Source organism: Bison bison, unplaced genomic scaffold (genome assembly GCF_000754665.1).
Source record: "Bison bison bison isolate TAMUID 2011002044 unplaced genomic scaffold, Bison_UMD1.0 scf7180017864388, whole genome shotgun sequence".
Classification (NCBI taxonomy): Eukaryota; Metazoa; Chordata; class Mammalia; order Artiodactyla; family Bovidae; genus Bison; species Bison bison.
The window spans coordinates 6782226-6795651 of NW_011494960.1; the positions used below are offsets into that span (position 1 = coordinate 6782226).

General features: G+C 41.2%; 1 protein-coding gene across 1 annotated transcript in view; it reads right to left on the minus strand.

The window, feature by feature from the left end:
* Nucleotides 1-2375: 2375 nt before the first annotated feature.
* Nucleotides 2376-13426, minus strand: part of LOC105002046 (transmembrane protein 225-like) — a 14523-nt gene continuing 3472 nt past the window's right edge. The window contains 6 exon segments of the mRNA XM_010858488.1: nt 2376-2617; nt 3815-3949; nt 4247-4393; nt 4980-5022; nt 5024-5157; nt 9281-9425. Of these exon segments, the coding sequence (XP_010856790.1) occupies nt 2376-2617; nt 3815-3949; nt 4247-4393; nt 4980-5022; nt 5024-5157; nt 9281-9425 (846 nt within the window).

The window sequence follows — 13426 nt, forward strand, 5'->3', positions numbered from 1 at the left end:
AGGTCATGATTTCTGATGGTGGCTTTGCCAGAGTGTCCTCTCCAGTTCAGGGGGTGGAAATAGCATCTGCTGGTGCCCAGGGAGCCACCTGCTAATATGACCCAGGGGTTATTGTGAAATCCTAGGGACCTGATTAAAACTTAGAAGCCTTAGGTTTTCATTGTCTTTTCCCCAGAGATCATGATTTGTAGCAAAGAGAAATTACCTACTCTGCATTTAAGCTGAGTTCACTATAACAGTGATGTATTGGAAGTAAACCATTTTGCATATTTTTTTTGTTGTTGCCAAATGGGGCACATCCTCAAATAGAAAAGCAGGTGATCTTTCCTGAATACACAGCACCTACCCCTCTATGAAATACTTGTCACTTATTTGTTCACTTAGTTTGTTTTCTCACAACACATACACACACATTGATATGCTCAGGTGCATTTGAATCTAAGTTCCATAAGGGCAGAGATTTTGTCTTTTTTGTTCAGTGCTATTTTTGTAGCAACTTAGAGTAACACCAGGCATATATAGTAGGTATTGAATAAATATTTGCTTAACAAACACTGAAGGAATGAAAATCCCTTTTTCCCATGTTTCTTGGAACCAATTTTAGCTGATCCAATAGAATTATTACCCCACAGGCAAAAGCTTATATAGCATTAAGTCGATGTTTTTCTTTGTAGACCTGAGTGTAGGGCAGGAAAAACATCAGTAAGTTATGCCTTGGGGACTCAGTTCTTAGGCCCTACACTTTTGTGGGTTTCTGATAGGTATTATTTCAGATGCTGAGGAATTATTAGGGGACAATCCTATGCCTTCTAGGAGCTTATGGCTTAAGAAAAGTACACATATAAAAAGAAACACTTTAGTATTTGTTACAAATAAGAAGACTGAGCGTGGAAGAATTGATGCTTTCGAGCTGTGGTGCTGGAGAAGACTCTTGAGAGTCTCTTGGACTGCAAGAAGATCAAATGAGTCAATCCTAAAGGAATTCAACCTTGAATATTCATTGGAAGAACTGAGGCTGGAGCTGAAACTCAATACTTTGGCTACCTGATGTGGGGAACCATCTCATTGGAAAAGACTGTAATGCTGGGAAACATTGAAGGCAAAAAGATAAGGGAGCAGCAGAAGATGAGATGGTTAGATAGCATCACTGACTTAATGGACGTGAGTTTGAGCAAACTGTGGGAGATAGTGAAGTACAGGGTATCCTGGTGTGCTGCAGTCCATGGGGTTGCCAAGAGTCAGACACGACAGCAAATGAACAACAATAACATAGGTAGTTATCATATTGAAAACACTCTCTGATACAGCTGATCTAGTCCTAAACACCCAAGAGAAACTCCAGCTCATGGTCAGAGAGAATTGTGTATAAGAATATTCATAGCAGCACTATTTTTAACAGAATAAAGAAACCAAGGCTGCCCTGGTGGCTCAGTAGTAAAGAATCTGCCTGCCAATGTAGGAAACATAGGTTCAATTTCTGGGTGAGAAAGATCCCCTAGAAAAGGGAATGGCAACCTACTCCAGTATTCTTTCCTGGAGAATCCCATGGCCAGAGAAGACTGGTGGGCTACCATCCATGGGGTCACAAAAGAGTTGCATGCAACTTAGCAACAAAACAACCAAAGAAGACTGCTAGCTTTTCATCAACTGGAAAATGAGTATTTCACATTATATCCCTAAAGGGAAAAACTTAACAGTAGTCTGAATGAATGAAGTAGAACAAAACTTATCAGTGAATTACAAAACCATAAAGTCAAGTGAAAAAAGTGAGTTGCTAAAAATGATCTGTACAGTACAATATTTAATGATCTTTAAATGCTTGGAGAGCTACTTTCTACAATTTTTATAGATGCATAAAGTTGTAGGAAAGATGACATGAATGTAAAATTATCAACAATGCATCATTAAAGGTGTTTTACAGTGAAACAAATGAGGGAATTAAGATTAGAAAAACAATTAGGGGAATATCAGTTATGTCTATAATGTGAAAGTTGGGTGATGTATACACAGGTGTTTATCATGTTGTTTTGTATTTTTTCTGAAGGGTTGAAATATTTTACAATAAAATCAGTGAGACTAAAGGTAATATACATTATTCCAAATCATTGTGATATATAAAGTTAATACAGCAACTATCAGTTATATGATGATATTTACTATATTAATAACAGATGCTATTAAATGGTTAGAACAAATAAAAGCTCGTCAGGGTAAAATAATTTTTTTAAAGGCTTCTGGATCTTCTTATAGACCCCAATCCAGTTATAGTCATTTATGTAATTCCAAACCACACCATACAGTTGGACCTTCACACACCACATATGCACAAGCTGTTGCTATTAAGATGAACATATATAGAAAGATAAACTGTCAAATCATAGAGCCCAGGTTACATCACGTGCTTGGATGTGTGGTCTTTTTGGAGAATCTTCTTTCATGTGGGCAGAGTGTATCCAGACAATACTATGAGGCATTGCAGTACCAGCTGGTAAAGCGACAACTTTGATAGAAACCCCATGTTTCTCCACAACCTGACTTTCTCTGGCAGATTTGGGGATGGTGATCAGACTGCCAGAACCATTTATGGACTGCTTGCCCTGTAAGAGAGAGAGGAATCCTGGGAGAAAGAGAAGCCAGGGGAGGGTGATGAAGGAACAATAGAAAAGTCACAGAAACACTTACTTCCCTATGGGCCATGAGGCCCAGATCTAAAGCCTAATGGTTCCCTTTGAACTGTCCCAAGCCATTCAGGAGGGGGATGCTTTAGCAGAAGAGTGCTGGTGGCTCAGACAGTAAAAGCATCTGCCTACAATACGGGAGACCCGGGTTCGATCCCTGTGTCCGGAAGATTCCCTGGAGAAGGAAATGGCAACCCACTCCAGTACTCTTGCTTGAAAAATCCCATGGATGGAGGAGCCTGGTAAGGCTACAGTCCATGGGGTTGCAAAGAGTCGGATACGACTGAGCAACTTCACTTTCTTTCTTTCACTTTAAAAGTGTGTGCAGAATAGCTTAAATACAGCCCAACTACAGTCCATGGGGTCACAAAGAGCCGGACTCAACTGGGCACACATGCACAAGGTTTGGGGCTTCCCTGACGGCTCAGCAGGTAAAGAATCTACCTGCAATGCAGGAGAGGCAGGAGACTTGGGTTTAGTCCCTAGGTTGGGAAGATCCCCTGGAGGAGGAAATGGCAACCCACTCCAGTCTTCTTGCCTGAAAATCTCATGGCCAGAGGAACCTGGCAGTCCATGGGGTCTCGGAAGAGTTGGACATGTCTGAGTGACTGAGCACACACACAGGCAGTGCTCAACTCAACACAATTGAGAATTCTTTCTGACAGAGGACATGCTTCTGAGTTAGGAAGTTTAATTCCAAGAGAAATTTTAAAGACTTCTTAGAAGACTCTCTGGTGTTTGTAGGTGGTCACCGTGCATCAGACAATGATTCTCTCTGACCTCAGGCTGTCCTGGCAGGACACTTTTCCCCCAGGGTCACTGCCTCCACATGAGTGAACATTCCCTATCAGCCATTCTCTTTAGTCTTGAAGTTAGCGGTTATTTCCACTCTGAATGGGGCAGGTATGAAAGAAAAGGTGGAAAGGAAGGGTTCCCTTGGAGGCAAGCATTTTGAAAATCTCACTCAGCCCACATCCTGTAGGAACCGTCCTCAGAGTGAGTCTAACTCCCCACTAGCCCTTTAAAATGCAAAGGTTGGTAACTTTACCTCTATCTTCTTTCCCATCCTCTCACTCTCCTGCCTATCAGAGATGGATTGGTTGTTAGCACCCATCAAGGGCCCTGAAGACACTCACCAGAGGCAAATAACAATAAAACGTTTAAGTATGTAGTAAAAATGACCCAGGAGACCTTGTAACTTGAATAATACATGGATTCACCTTGAATTAGCATGTGGTGATACAGTAGGGGCACAGCGAGCAGAAGGACGCCTGATGTCCAGACAAAAGGAGAAAGAAAAGTCCCTTCTGATGGACCCTGGCTCCCGTACTTAAGTCTTAACCTGAGATATGCTTGACTTCCCAACCCCTATCACTCACAACTGCACCTTGTCCAAAGGCCAATGCCACTTGAGTGGTGGATCCAATTTGGCAGCTGCGTATCTAAGCCAAAGAACTGGGAGGGCTCAGTTAGTCAGAGACCACAGCCTGGATCTACAAACCAAGTATGCCTCCAATCCTATGTTAGGGAAAACAGGAAGTTACTTGTGACTGAAGACAGGAAGTTACCTGTGAGGAAAGCGAGGCAGGCAGTCATAATGAGAGTATATTTGGTTTGAGGAATCATATAGGTGAATTCGAAACCCAGGAGTAAGTTATGCATGAAGGAAAGGCTGAACAACACAATCAGAATGTTCCTGACCACTTCCAGGCCATCTGTTGAAAAGAAGAAGCTGTATTGAGGCAAGGACAGATATTTCTTCTAGGCTTATTTCTACCTGGGGCACACAAATCTCTAGGTAAACATGAATGAGGTGAAACATTTGATTAAATAATAAAGAGCAAAGATGGGGCAAGAAAGAGGTCGAGGTCTTAAGCTAAATGGGAGACAGAACCAAAAGAAACTGTTCTCTTTCTATCTTTGTAAACTTCTTTCTCTTCTATTTTTTCAAAATGTATTTCTTGCTAAACACTCTTGTCTTCCTCTAGTGACAATGTAACATGTTTTCTTTGCTGCCAGTCATCTTTCTTTTATATCCTTACATTCTAGATGTGCTAGATACCCTGTTGTTACTGTCAGGGCTTCTCAGAGATCCATCAGTTAAGTCTGTGAGCTTCTAAACTTTTTTCCAAAATGTACAAATGCTGAGCTTTTGGGATAGACCTTGACTGTGTTGATTATGGAAGTAGGCACACTGCAACCATAGGTGGTTGCACTAGAGGATAATGGTGAGATGAACGGAAGTCAAGGAAGGATGAAACCTCATTCTCCACCTATCTCTTTCCATATAATAGCTTTGACCTGATGGCCACAGTGAAGTGCAACATATCCACGGACTTTGGTTTTATCATAGGTTTCTGGGGTCCCAACTTCAGCTCAGCCCATTCTTCTATGATGAGTCCTATTGCCAAGAGGACTAAGACCCAGTAGGAAAAGAACAGGTTGGTGGCCTTGACCTTTCTGACCAGTATGTGCACCACTGTGATTGGGGTTTTCTAGCAGAGACCGTCACCAATATTTCACATGCTTCTTCTCCGATAGGATTAGTCACAAGAAATAGGGGAAAATCTTTTAGTGATTGCTGACACAATGGCAGTGGTAGAAAGTGAAGTAGCCTATGGAGCAGAGAAGATAAATCCTACTGTTCCCCACTCCTCCATTTGGGCTAGTCTGTTGTCACGGCTGCCAACTGCCATGGAATCATCTTGGTCTGACCATTGACCCTGAGACCTACTACAGTGGAATCACCAAGGGGCCTAGAGGCCCTGACGGAGAAGGCAATGGCACCCCACTCGAGTACTCTTGCCTGGAAAATCCCATGGACGGAGGAGCCTGGTGGGCTGCAGTCCATGGGGTCGCTAAGAGTTGGACATGACTGAGTGACTTCACTTTCCCTTTTCACTTTCATGCATCGGAGAAGGAAATGGCAACCCACTCCAATGTTCTTGCCTGGAGAATCCCAGGGATGGGGGAGCCTGGTGGGCTGCCGTCTATGGGGTCGCACAGAGTCGGGCACAACTGAAGTGACTTAGCAGCAGCATCAGAGGCCCTGAAAGAGGAACCAGATACAGAAGGACGTATGAAATCACACATAGAAAACACTGTCAGCTATAGGAGCAACTAGAGGCCTGAAAGAAGTTAGACGTGTATGATGGAAGACATCAGGATTATATGTTCCAGGATTGATGAACATTAGGGATCAAGGAAATGAAAAAGGTAATTGGATCACTGTGTGAGATGTCAAGTAGCTAGCATCACAAAAGAGAATGACCACTCGTAATTTGGGGTGTTTTGAAGATAGGTGAGGGATTAGTGAGACACAGGTCAGAGAAGAAATGATATATGTAGTTAGGGAAAACAGGAGTCTAGATGCCATTAAATAAGATGTAAACCATGGGAACAAGCACAAGCCTGCTTATGAGAAAGAATTTAGTAAGTACAAGTTTTGGTTAAGTTTAAGGTGCCTTGAAGGCATATGATAGAATTAGTCTTGAAACTTAATAGTAGGTTAAAAGTTATCAACCTAGGAATGGCAGTTGAAGCATAGGTGTGTATATCACCATGAGAGGATATCACACGGAAGGTGACAAGAGGCAGTGAAGAAAATTCTGATTAATATCATCTTTTATGAGAAAGAGCAAAGAAGTAGAGGTCAGAGCAAGGCTGTGTGTGTGTGCTTGCATGCTAAGTCGCTTCAGTCGTGTCCGACTCTTTGCAACCCTATGGACTGTAGCCCGCCAGGTTCCTCTGTCCATGGGATTCTCCAGGCAAGAATACTGGAGTAGGTTGCCATGCCTTCCTCCAGGGGATCTTCCCTACCTTGGGATCAAACTCTTGTCTTTTATTATCTCCTATTGGCAGGTGGGTTCTTTACCACTAAAGCCACTTAGAAAAATACAAATGCTGCTGACTAATTAAGGAAGCTTGAGTTTTGAGGAGAGATTAGATTCCTAATGTTGCAGAGAAATCTAATTAGGTGGAAGCTGAACATATGTCACTTGATTTGATGATTAGAATGTCACTGGTGGTTTTGGGCATGGCATTCTCTGCAGAACAATGGGAGAAGTGAAAGTAGAAGGGAGATTGTTAGCTTTTATGTTTTCCTTTTTTTTTTAATAGACAACTAGATTAAAGAAATAACAATAAATGGAAAAAGAAAATTAGAGTTTTAGTTTCAAAAGGTAAGTATGAAATTTTGAAAAAGGAGAGACTAGTGGGATGATTCCCGTGTACCCTTTACCCTGCTTCAGTGCTCATCCCTGAGTTATTTTGAAACAAACTCAGAGAATTTCATCCTTAAATATTTGTTGGTTTCACTAAAATATAAGGATTAAGTTTTCCTCATAGATTTACTTACTCTCCCTCTTTGTTTTCTTAATCTGGTTTATTAGAGGGCTATCAATTTGTTGATAATATTCAAGATCCCTTTACATATTTATCCATTTGAAAATATTATTTTAAGTAGAATTTACTACTTTAAGTTTTTACTTCATTATTTCCCTTTCAGATTAATTTTTTATCCCTCAAATTTCTTAAAATAGTTAAAACTTCTTTAATATGCCAGGATTTAAGGTGACCTATATTTATCTGTGCACAGAGTTTGCTATATCTCATATAATTTTTCCTATTTAAACAAGTTTAAGAAAATAATATTTTAAAGAGCAGTTATGTTTTTCCAGCAAAATTGAGCAGAAGATGCAGAGATTTTTCATATACTCCCTGTATATCCCACACAGGGACAGCCTTTCCTGTTCTCAACATCCCCACCAAAGTGGTATATTTGTTACCTTTATAAACCTACAATGACATATTATTATTGTCCAAAGTCCATGGTTTATGTGAGGGTTCACTCTTGGCTTATGTCTCATATATTTCCACAGTAGACAGTTTTTAATGTTAATTTTGACTTCACCATTGAAATCTATTTGGGACTGTGTTCACATGTACAAATGTTTCCCACTTGAATGTATCTTGGAAAGTAGAAACTATACAATTGTAGCATTCATGATTGCAAGATTCACTAGTAAATAACTGAACATAGTCCCATCTGGGACAATTAAAGCTTTTCCTGGGACTTACCTGGTGCTACAGTGAATAAGAATCCATCAGCCAGTGCAGGGACATGGGTTTGATCCCTGATCTGGGAAGATCCCACATGCTGAGAACAGCTAAGCCTGTGAGCCACAACTACTGAGGCTGCCCTGGAGAGCCTGTGAGCTGCAACTACTGAGCCAGTGCAGCACAACCACTGAAGCCCGTGCACACGCAGCGCTTGCTCTGAAACAAGAGAAGCCATTTCAATGAGAAGCTCGTCCACTGCAATTAAGAGTAGCCCCCACTTGCCGCAACTAGAGGAAGCCCGCATGCAGCAATAAAGACCCAGCACAGCCATAAATAAAGTAAGTGAATTATTTTCAAAAAGAAACCAGCTCCTCTCATACACCTGAGGGCAGGAATGAATGCAGATTCTCAGTGGGGCAGGAAGATCAATGCCCAGATTACCTGGGCCTCTCTTCTTTGCCCTTCTCTGTGTCCCTTGCCCCAACCTCCCTGGAGCCCAGCTCCCCTCCCACTTCCCCTCAAAAAACAGAATCTTTTCCTAAACACCAGGAACTCTGGAGACCAAAAAACAAACAAACAAAAAAAATGGAATAATTATTCATCTAAAGCAGTGTCTGTGTCACTTATCAGCATGATTAGGTGCAGAGCTCTGTGAGCCAAACAATTTTAAGAGAAGAGTATCCTCTAAGACTCTGTCCCCTGGGTTGGGGTACCATGGACAAGTCTAGGACTGTGTTGTTTCTGGTCTCTCTCATGGACACTTATTTTCCTTTTTTTCTAAATGAAAGTATGATAGCTACCTTCCTCTGCTCTACTTGGAATACCCTTCAGTTTGGGAGTGAGAGACCATAGGCTAATACTCCTCACTACCTGAGACCTGGATGGTCTGATTCCTGCCCGTGGGATATGTATTCTAGGTACCTGAATACATAGCTCTTTATCATGATCCCCATAGCTGAAATAGCTCTTCCTAACATCATCTTTAAGAGAAAGGCACAGAGGGTCAATCTGAACCCTGCGGCACATGTATGTAGGCAGAAAATCCCCTTCTGCCTGTTGGAACTTAGCGAAGGTGATGATTGCAGTGTTTACGGGTGGAGAGTCTCTATACAGCATCTCTATGGTCCATGTCTGTATTGCACTCAGATACTTTTCATGTCACTTGGCTTCCCCATTCCCTTCTTTATCAGATGTCTTTCTGAGGTGTGGACTTTGACCTTCAGGACAGACTCTGATCTGCAGAACTGGGTGGTGGCATTTTGCTACATTCTAGCCCAGGATTTCTTGATTATGTACCTCTCTGGAATGCTGAGATGGTTGGATAGCATCACTGACTCAATGGACATGAGTTTGGGTAAACTCCGGGAGTTGGTGATGGACAGGGAGGCCTGGCATGCTGCAGTCCATGGTGTCGCAAAGAGTCGGACATGACTGAGTGACTGAACTGAACTGGAATGCTACGGAAATTAAAAATTTCATTTTCCAACCCCAGATTTGCATAATCAGACAACTGGGGTTAGAGGGAGTCACTTTAGCTCTACCTCCTCTCTGACAGGTAAAACCTGAGGACAGTGTGAAGCTCTCACTGAGACTGGACTCTGGACCATTTCCTTTTTGCATTTTCACAGGATCCGAGGGATCTAAAACCCCACATTTGATTTTGGTAGAAATCTCTACAAGATGTTGCTGCACATTACCATTTGTAGGATAAATACCAGCAAAGCATAACAGTCATGCAGACCAAGTGTAAGAACGTGTTTTCACTCCACCAACCACGGCTCCCTTCAGACTAAAGCAGCCGTGTCTGGTGGAGCAGCAGCAAGCCCAGGGTGCCCATGGGGGCTGCCAGGCACTGTGGGTGGTGGTGGAGTGGGCACTCTCCCTGGTGGCTTGTACTTAGGACAGTGAGAGCAGGGTTTGAAGGGAGCAGTGGTTCTTTCCAAACCTGAATGCCCCAACAGAAAGCTTCAGAAGGTCATAGCTTAAAAAGAGCTAAAAAGTTGAAAAAAGGATGAAAAAACAAAAACCACTTCTCTAGTGTCCAGGCTTTTCCCTAGCTCACATGACTTTAAATGTTCTTCTTTCCTCTACCTTGAGGCAGCACCTAAACCATGGCTTTTGGATAAAGGAAAAGAGGAAGAAGAGAGATGGCATCTAAGTCATTCTCTGTGTTTACTCTTAGTGCTTGTCTCTCTGTGTAACTTCTTGATCTCTAAGTTTTATTCCACTTCAGAAACTTTCCCCAAAGAATCAAAGGAGGGTGACAAGTATAAAGTCAATAAAATCTTCTATATTGATATCCCCAAAGCAGCAGACGAGTTGATTTTCACATAATCCTAATAACCCAAGTCCTATATTATTTTCTGTCTAAGGATTAAATAAAAAATATCTCCTAGAGGTACATGTACCCCTTAGTATTTTTTTTGGATGACTGCACCATGCCAGTGGTGGAATATGTGCTCAGTTGCTCAGTCATGTCTGACTCTTTGCAACCCCATGCACTGGTAGCCTGCTAGGCTCCTCTGTCCATGGAGATTCTCCAGGCAAGCATACTGGAGTGGGTTGCCATGCCCTGCTCCAGAAGAATTTCCAACCGTGGTGGAAAATAAATTATGTAATTATCTGTATGGGAATAAGATCAATGATTTGCTTTGCCCCACAGAGAAGGATTTGATATATTTGAAATAATTATTCTAAGTCAAATAACACATTAACAATTATGTATAGGGACTTAGCTCACCTTTAATTCAACAAACATAAGTTAGAACACAGAGAGAATCACCTAAATTATCTCCTTCCACATGAGATATGTGCCTGGCATAACTGTGAAGACATTGCTTTAGCTCATTTCACTTTGACTTATCCATGTTACAAAAAGAATACGAGATAGTTTGAACACTTCTCCTTGCCTTTGAATTACATTTATCGTTTTTTGCAATCTGGTAATGGCACCCAACTCCAGTACTCTTGCCTGGAAAATCCCATGGACAGAGGAGCCTGGTAGGCTGCAGTCCACGGGGTCGCTAAGAGTCAGGCACGACTGAGCGACTTGACTTTCACTTTTCACTTTCATGCATTGGAGAAGGAAATGGCAACCCACTCCAGTGTTCTTGCCTGGAGAATGCCAGGGACGGGGGAGCCTGGTGGGCTGCCGTCTATGGGGTCGCACAGAGTCGGACATGACTGAAGCGATTTAGCAGCAGCAGCATCACCCCTCAAGATAATTTTGCAGCAAATTACAAATAATTTTTAGTTCCAAACAAACTACTTGCATGGTGAGACAGTGACACATACACACACTCACACTCACAGGATCATAATAGTCTGTTATGAGATTTATTTTACTAAACATTATTCACAATATGCGTGATTCATGGGGTGGTAGAGGGCTCATATAGGTCTTAGGTATGCTTGAAGCTTTGTGTTTAAAATTTGTGTATTTTAACACAAAAAATTTTTTTTAAATGAAAATAAAAAATAAAATATTGACTCCAGTATACCTTATACAATAATTTTGCTAGAAGATATATAAGGAGAACAGATGTTTATCTGTAATATTTTATTTTAAGGAGAAGCAAGAATACTGTGTCAAATATCTACTCTTCTAGTACCATAAGTCATATCTTTGAGTACTCATTTCTTTTCATTAAGAGCTGATCTCTTAGCCAAATTCAAGTATAAAAAATAGTATTATGAATAAAATTCACATGCTGTACATCAGATTCCAGGAATTTATCTTATAACTTAAAACTTTTTAAAACAGTCACCATATAAGGTGGGTGATGTGTTAATGTGATAATCATCTCAAAATATATCAAATCATCAGTTTGTACACTTTAAGTATGTATGTGTGTGTACTCAATTGCCCAGTCTTGTCTGACTTTCTGAGATCCCATGGACCATAGCCCACCAGGCTCCTCTGTCCATGGAGTTTTCCAGGCAAGAATACTGAAGTGGGTTATCATTTCCTTCTCCAGGGGATCTTCCCAACCTGTAGATTGAACCCTTGACTCTTGCATCTCCTGCATTGGCAAGTGGATACATTTAAACTTGGGCTACCTGGGAAGCTTACACTTTAAGCATACACAATATTTATTTGTGAGTTTTTTGTCAGTAAATCTAGGGGATACACCCAATCTCATTTTGTGATTTTTCTAGGAAACGAAAAACTTCTTATATAAATTAATGTATCTTACCTCTTTTTCAGGCCATGGATCTCTAAGCTGGAGAAAAACAAAGTATTCTGATTGAATTAGGTATCTGGTGGTGAGTATTTTATCTTACATCTGAATATCCCTTTGTGTCCTTCAGCCTAAGTGAATTCTCCCTACTTCTGAAGACAGTTTAAAATCCACCCTTCCCTAAAGACTGCTGTTATCGCTATAGACAGTAGTGGTCTGCCTCATCTCTGAAACTCAACCAGCTCCTACCACTTTTTATAATGACTTGTTGGTCTCCTCAGGGATGGGTTTGATACATTAGGAGTGATGGTTCTAAGCCAAGGAGAGAACTGGATACAGTGCTTCACTCATTCAGCAGTTGATCAGGATGAGGCATGTGTTGGCCAGTCCTCTCCTCACTAGACTGCAAGGTTGTGAAGAGAATGATGCTGCATCATCTTTCAGTGTGCTCATCTGTAGTAGACATCCTCAATACTTGTTTTGCCCATGTTCTGTGACTTGTGGGATCTTTGTTCCTCAACCACGGAGTGAAACCAAAAGTCATAGCATTAAAAGCACTGAGTCCTAATCACTGGACTGTGAGAGAACCTCCAAAATACTTGATAAATAAATTTAAAAGATTCCATCATTTGTCATTTACAATTATGTGACTGAATTTTTTGCACTCCTGGACATATATTCAGAAAAGACAAAAACTAATTTGAAAAGATACATGCACCGTCATGCTCATAGTAGCACTATTAAAAATAGCCAAGACGTGGTTCAGTGGTAAAGATTTCCACTGCCAAGTAGGAGATGTGGGTTCGATTCCTGGGTCAGGAAGATCCTCTGGAGGAGGAAACGACAACCTGCTCTAGAATTCTTGCCTGGGAAATCCCATGGATAGAGGAGCCTGGCGGGCTACAGTCCATGGGGTCACAAAAGAGTCAGACATGATTTAGTGACTAAACAACAGCAACAAAAAGACATGGAAGCAACCTAAATGTCCATTGTCAGATGACTATATGAAGAAGATGTGGTATATATAATATATACAATGGAATATTGCTCATACATTAAAAAAGAATGAAAAATGCCATTTGCAGCAACATGGATGGTCTTAGAGATTATTATATTAAGTGAAGTAAGTCCAATAGAAAAAGACAAATATGATATCAGTTATATGTGAAATCGAAAACAACTATACAAATGAACTTATTTACAGAACAGAAATAGGCATAGAAAACAAACTTATGGTTACCAAAGGTTTGAAAAGTGAGGGATAAATTAGGAGTTTGGGATTAGTAGCTACCCACTACTACATATATGTGAGAGTTGGACTGTGAAGAAGGCTGAGTGCCAAAGAATTGATGCTTTTGAACTGTGGTGTTGGAGAAGACTCTTGAGAGTTCCTTGGACTGCAAGGAGATCCAACCAGTCCATTCAGAAGGAGATCAGCCCTGGGATTTCTTTGGAAGGAATGACGCTAAAGCTGAAACTCCAGTACTTTGGCCACCTCATGCGAAG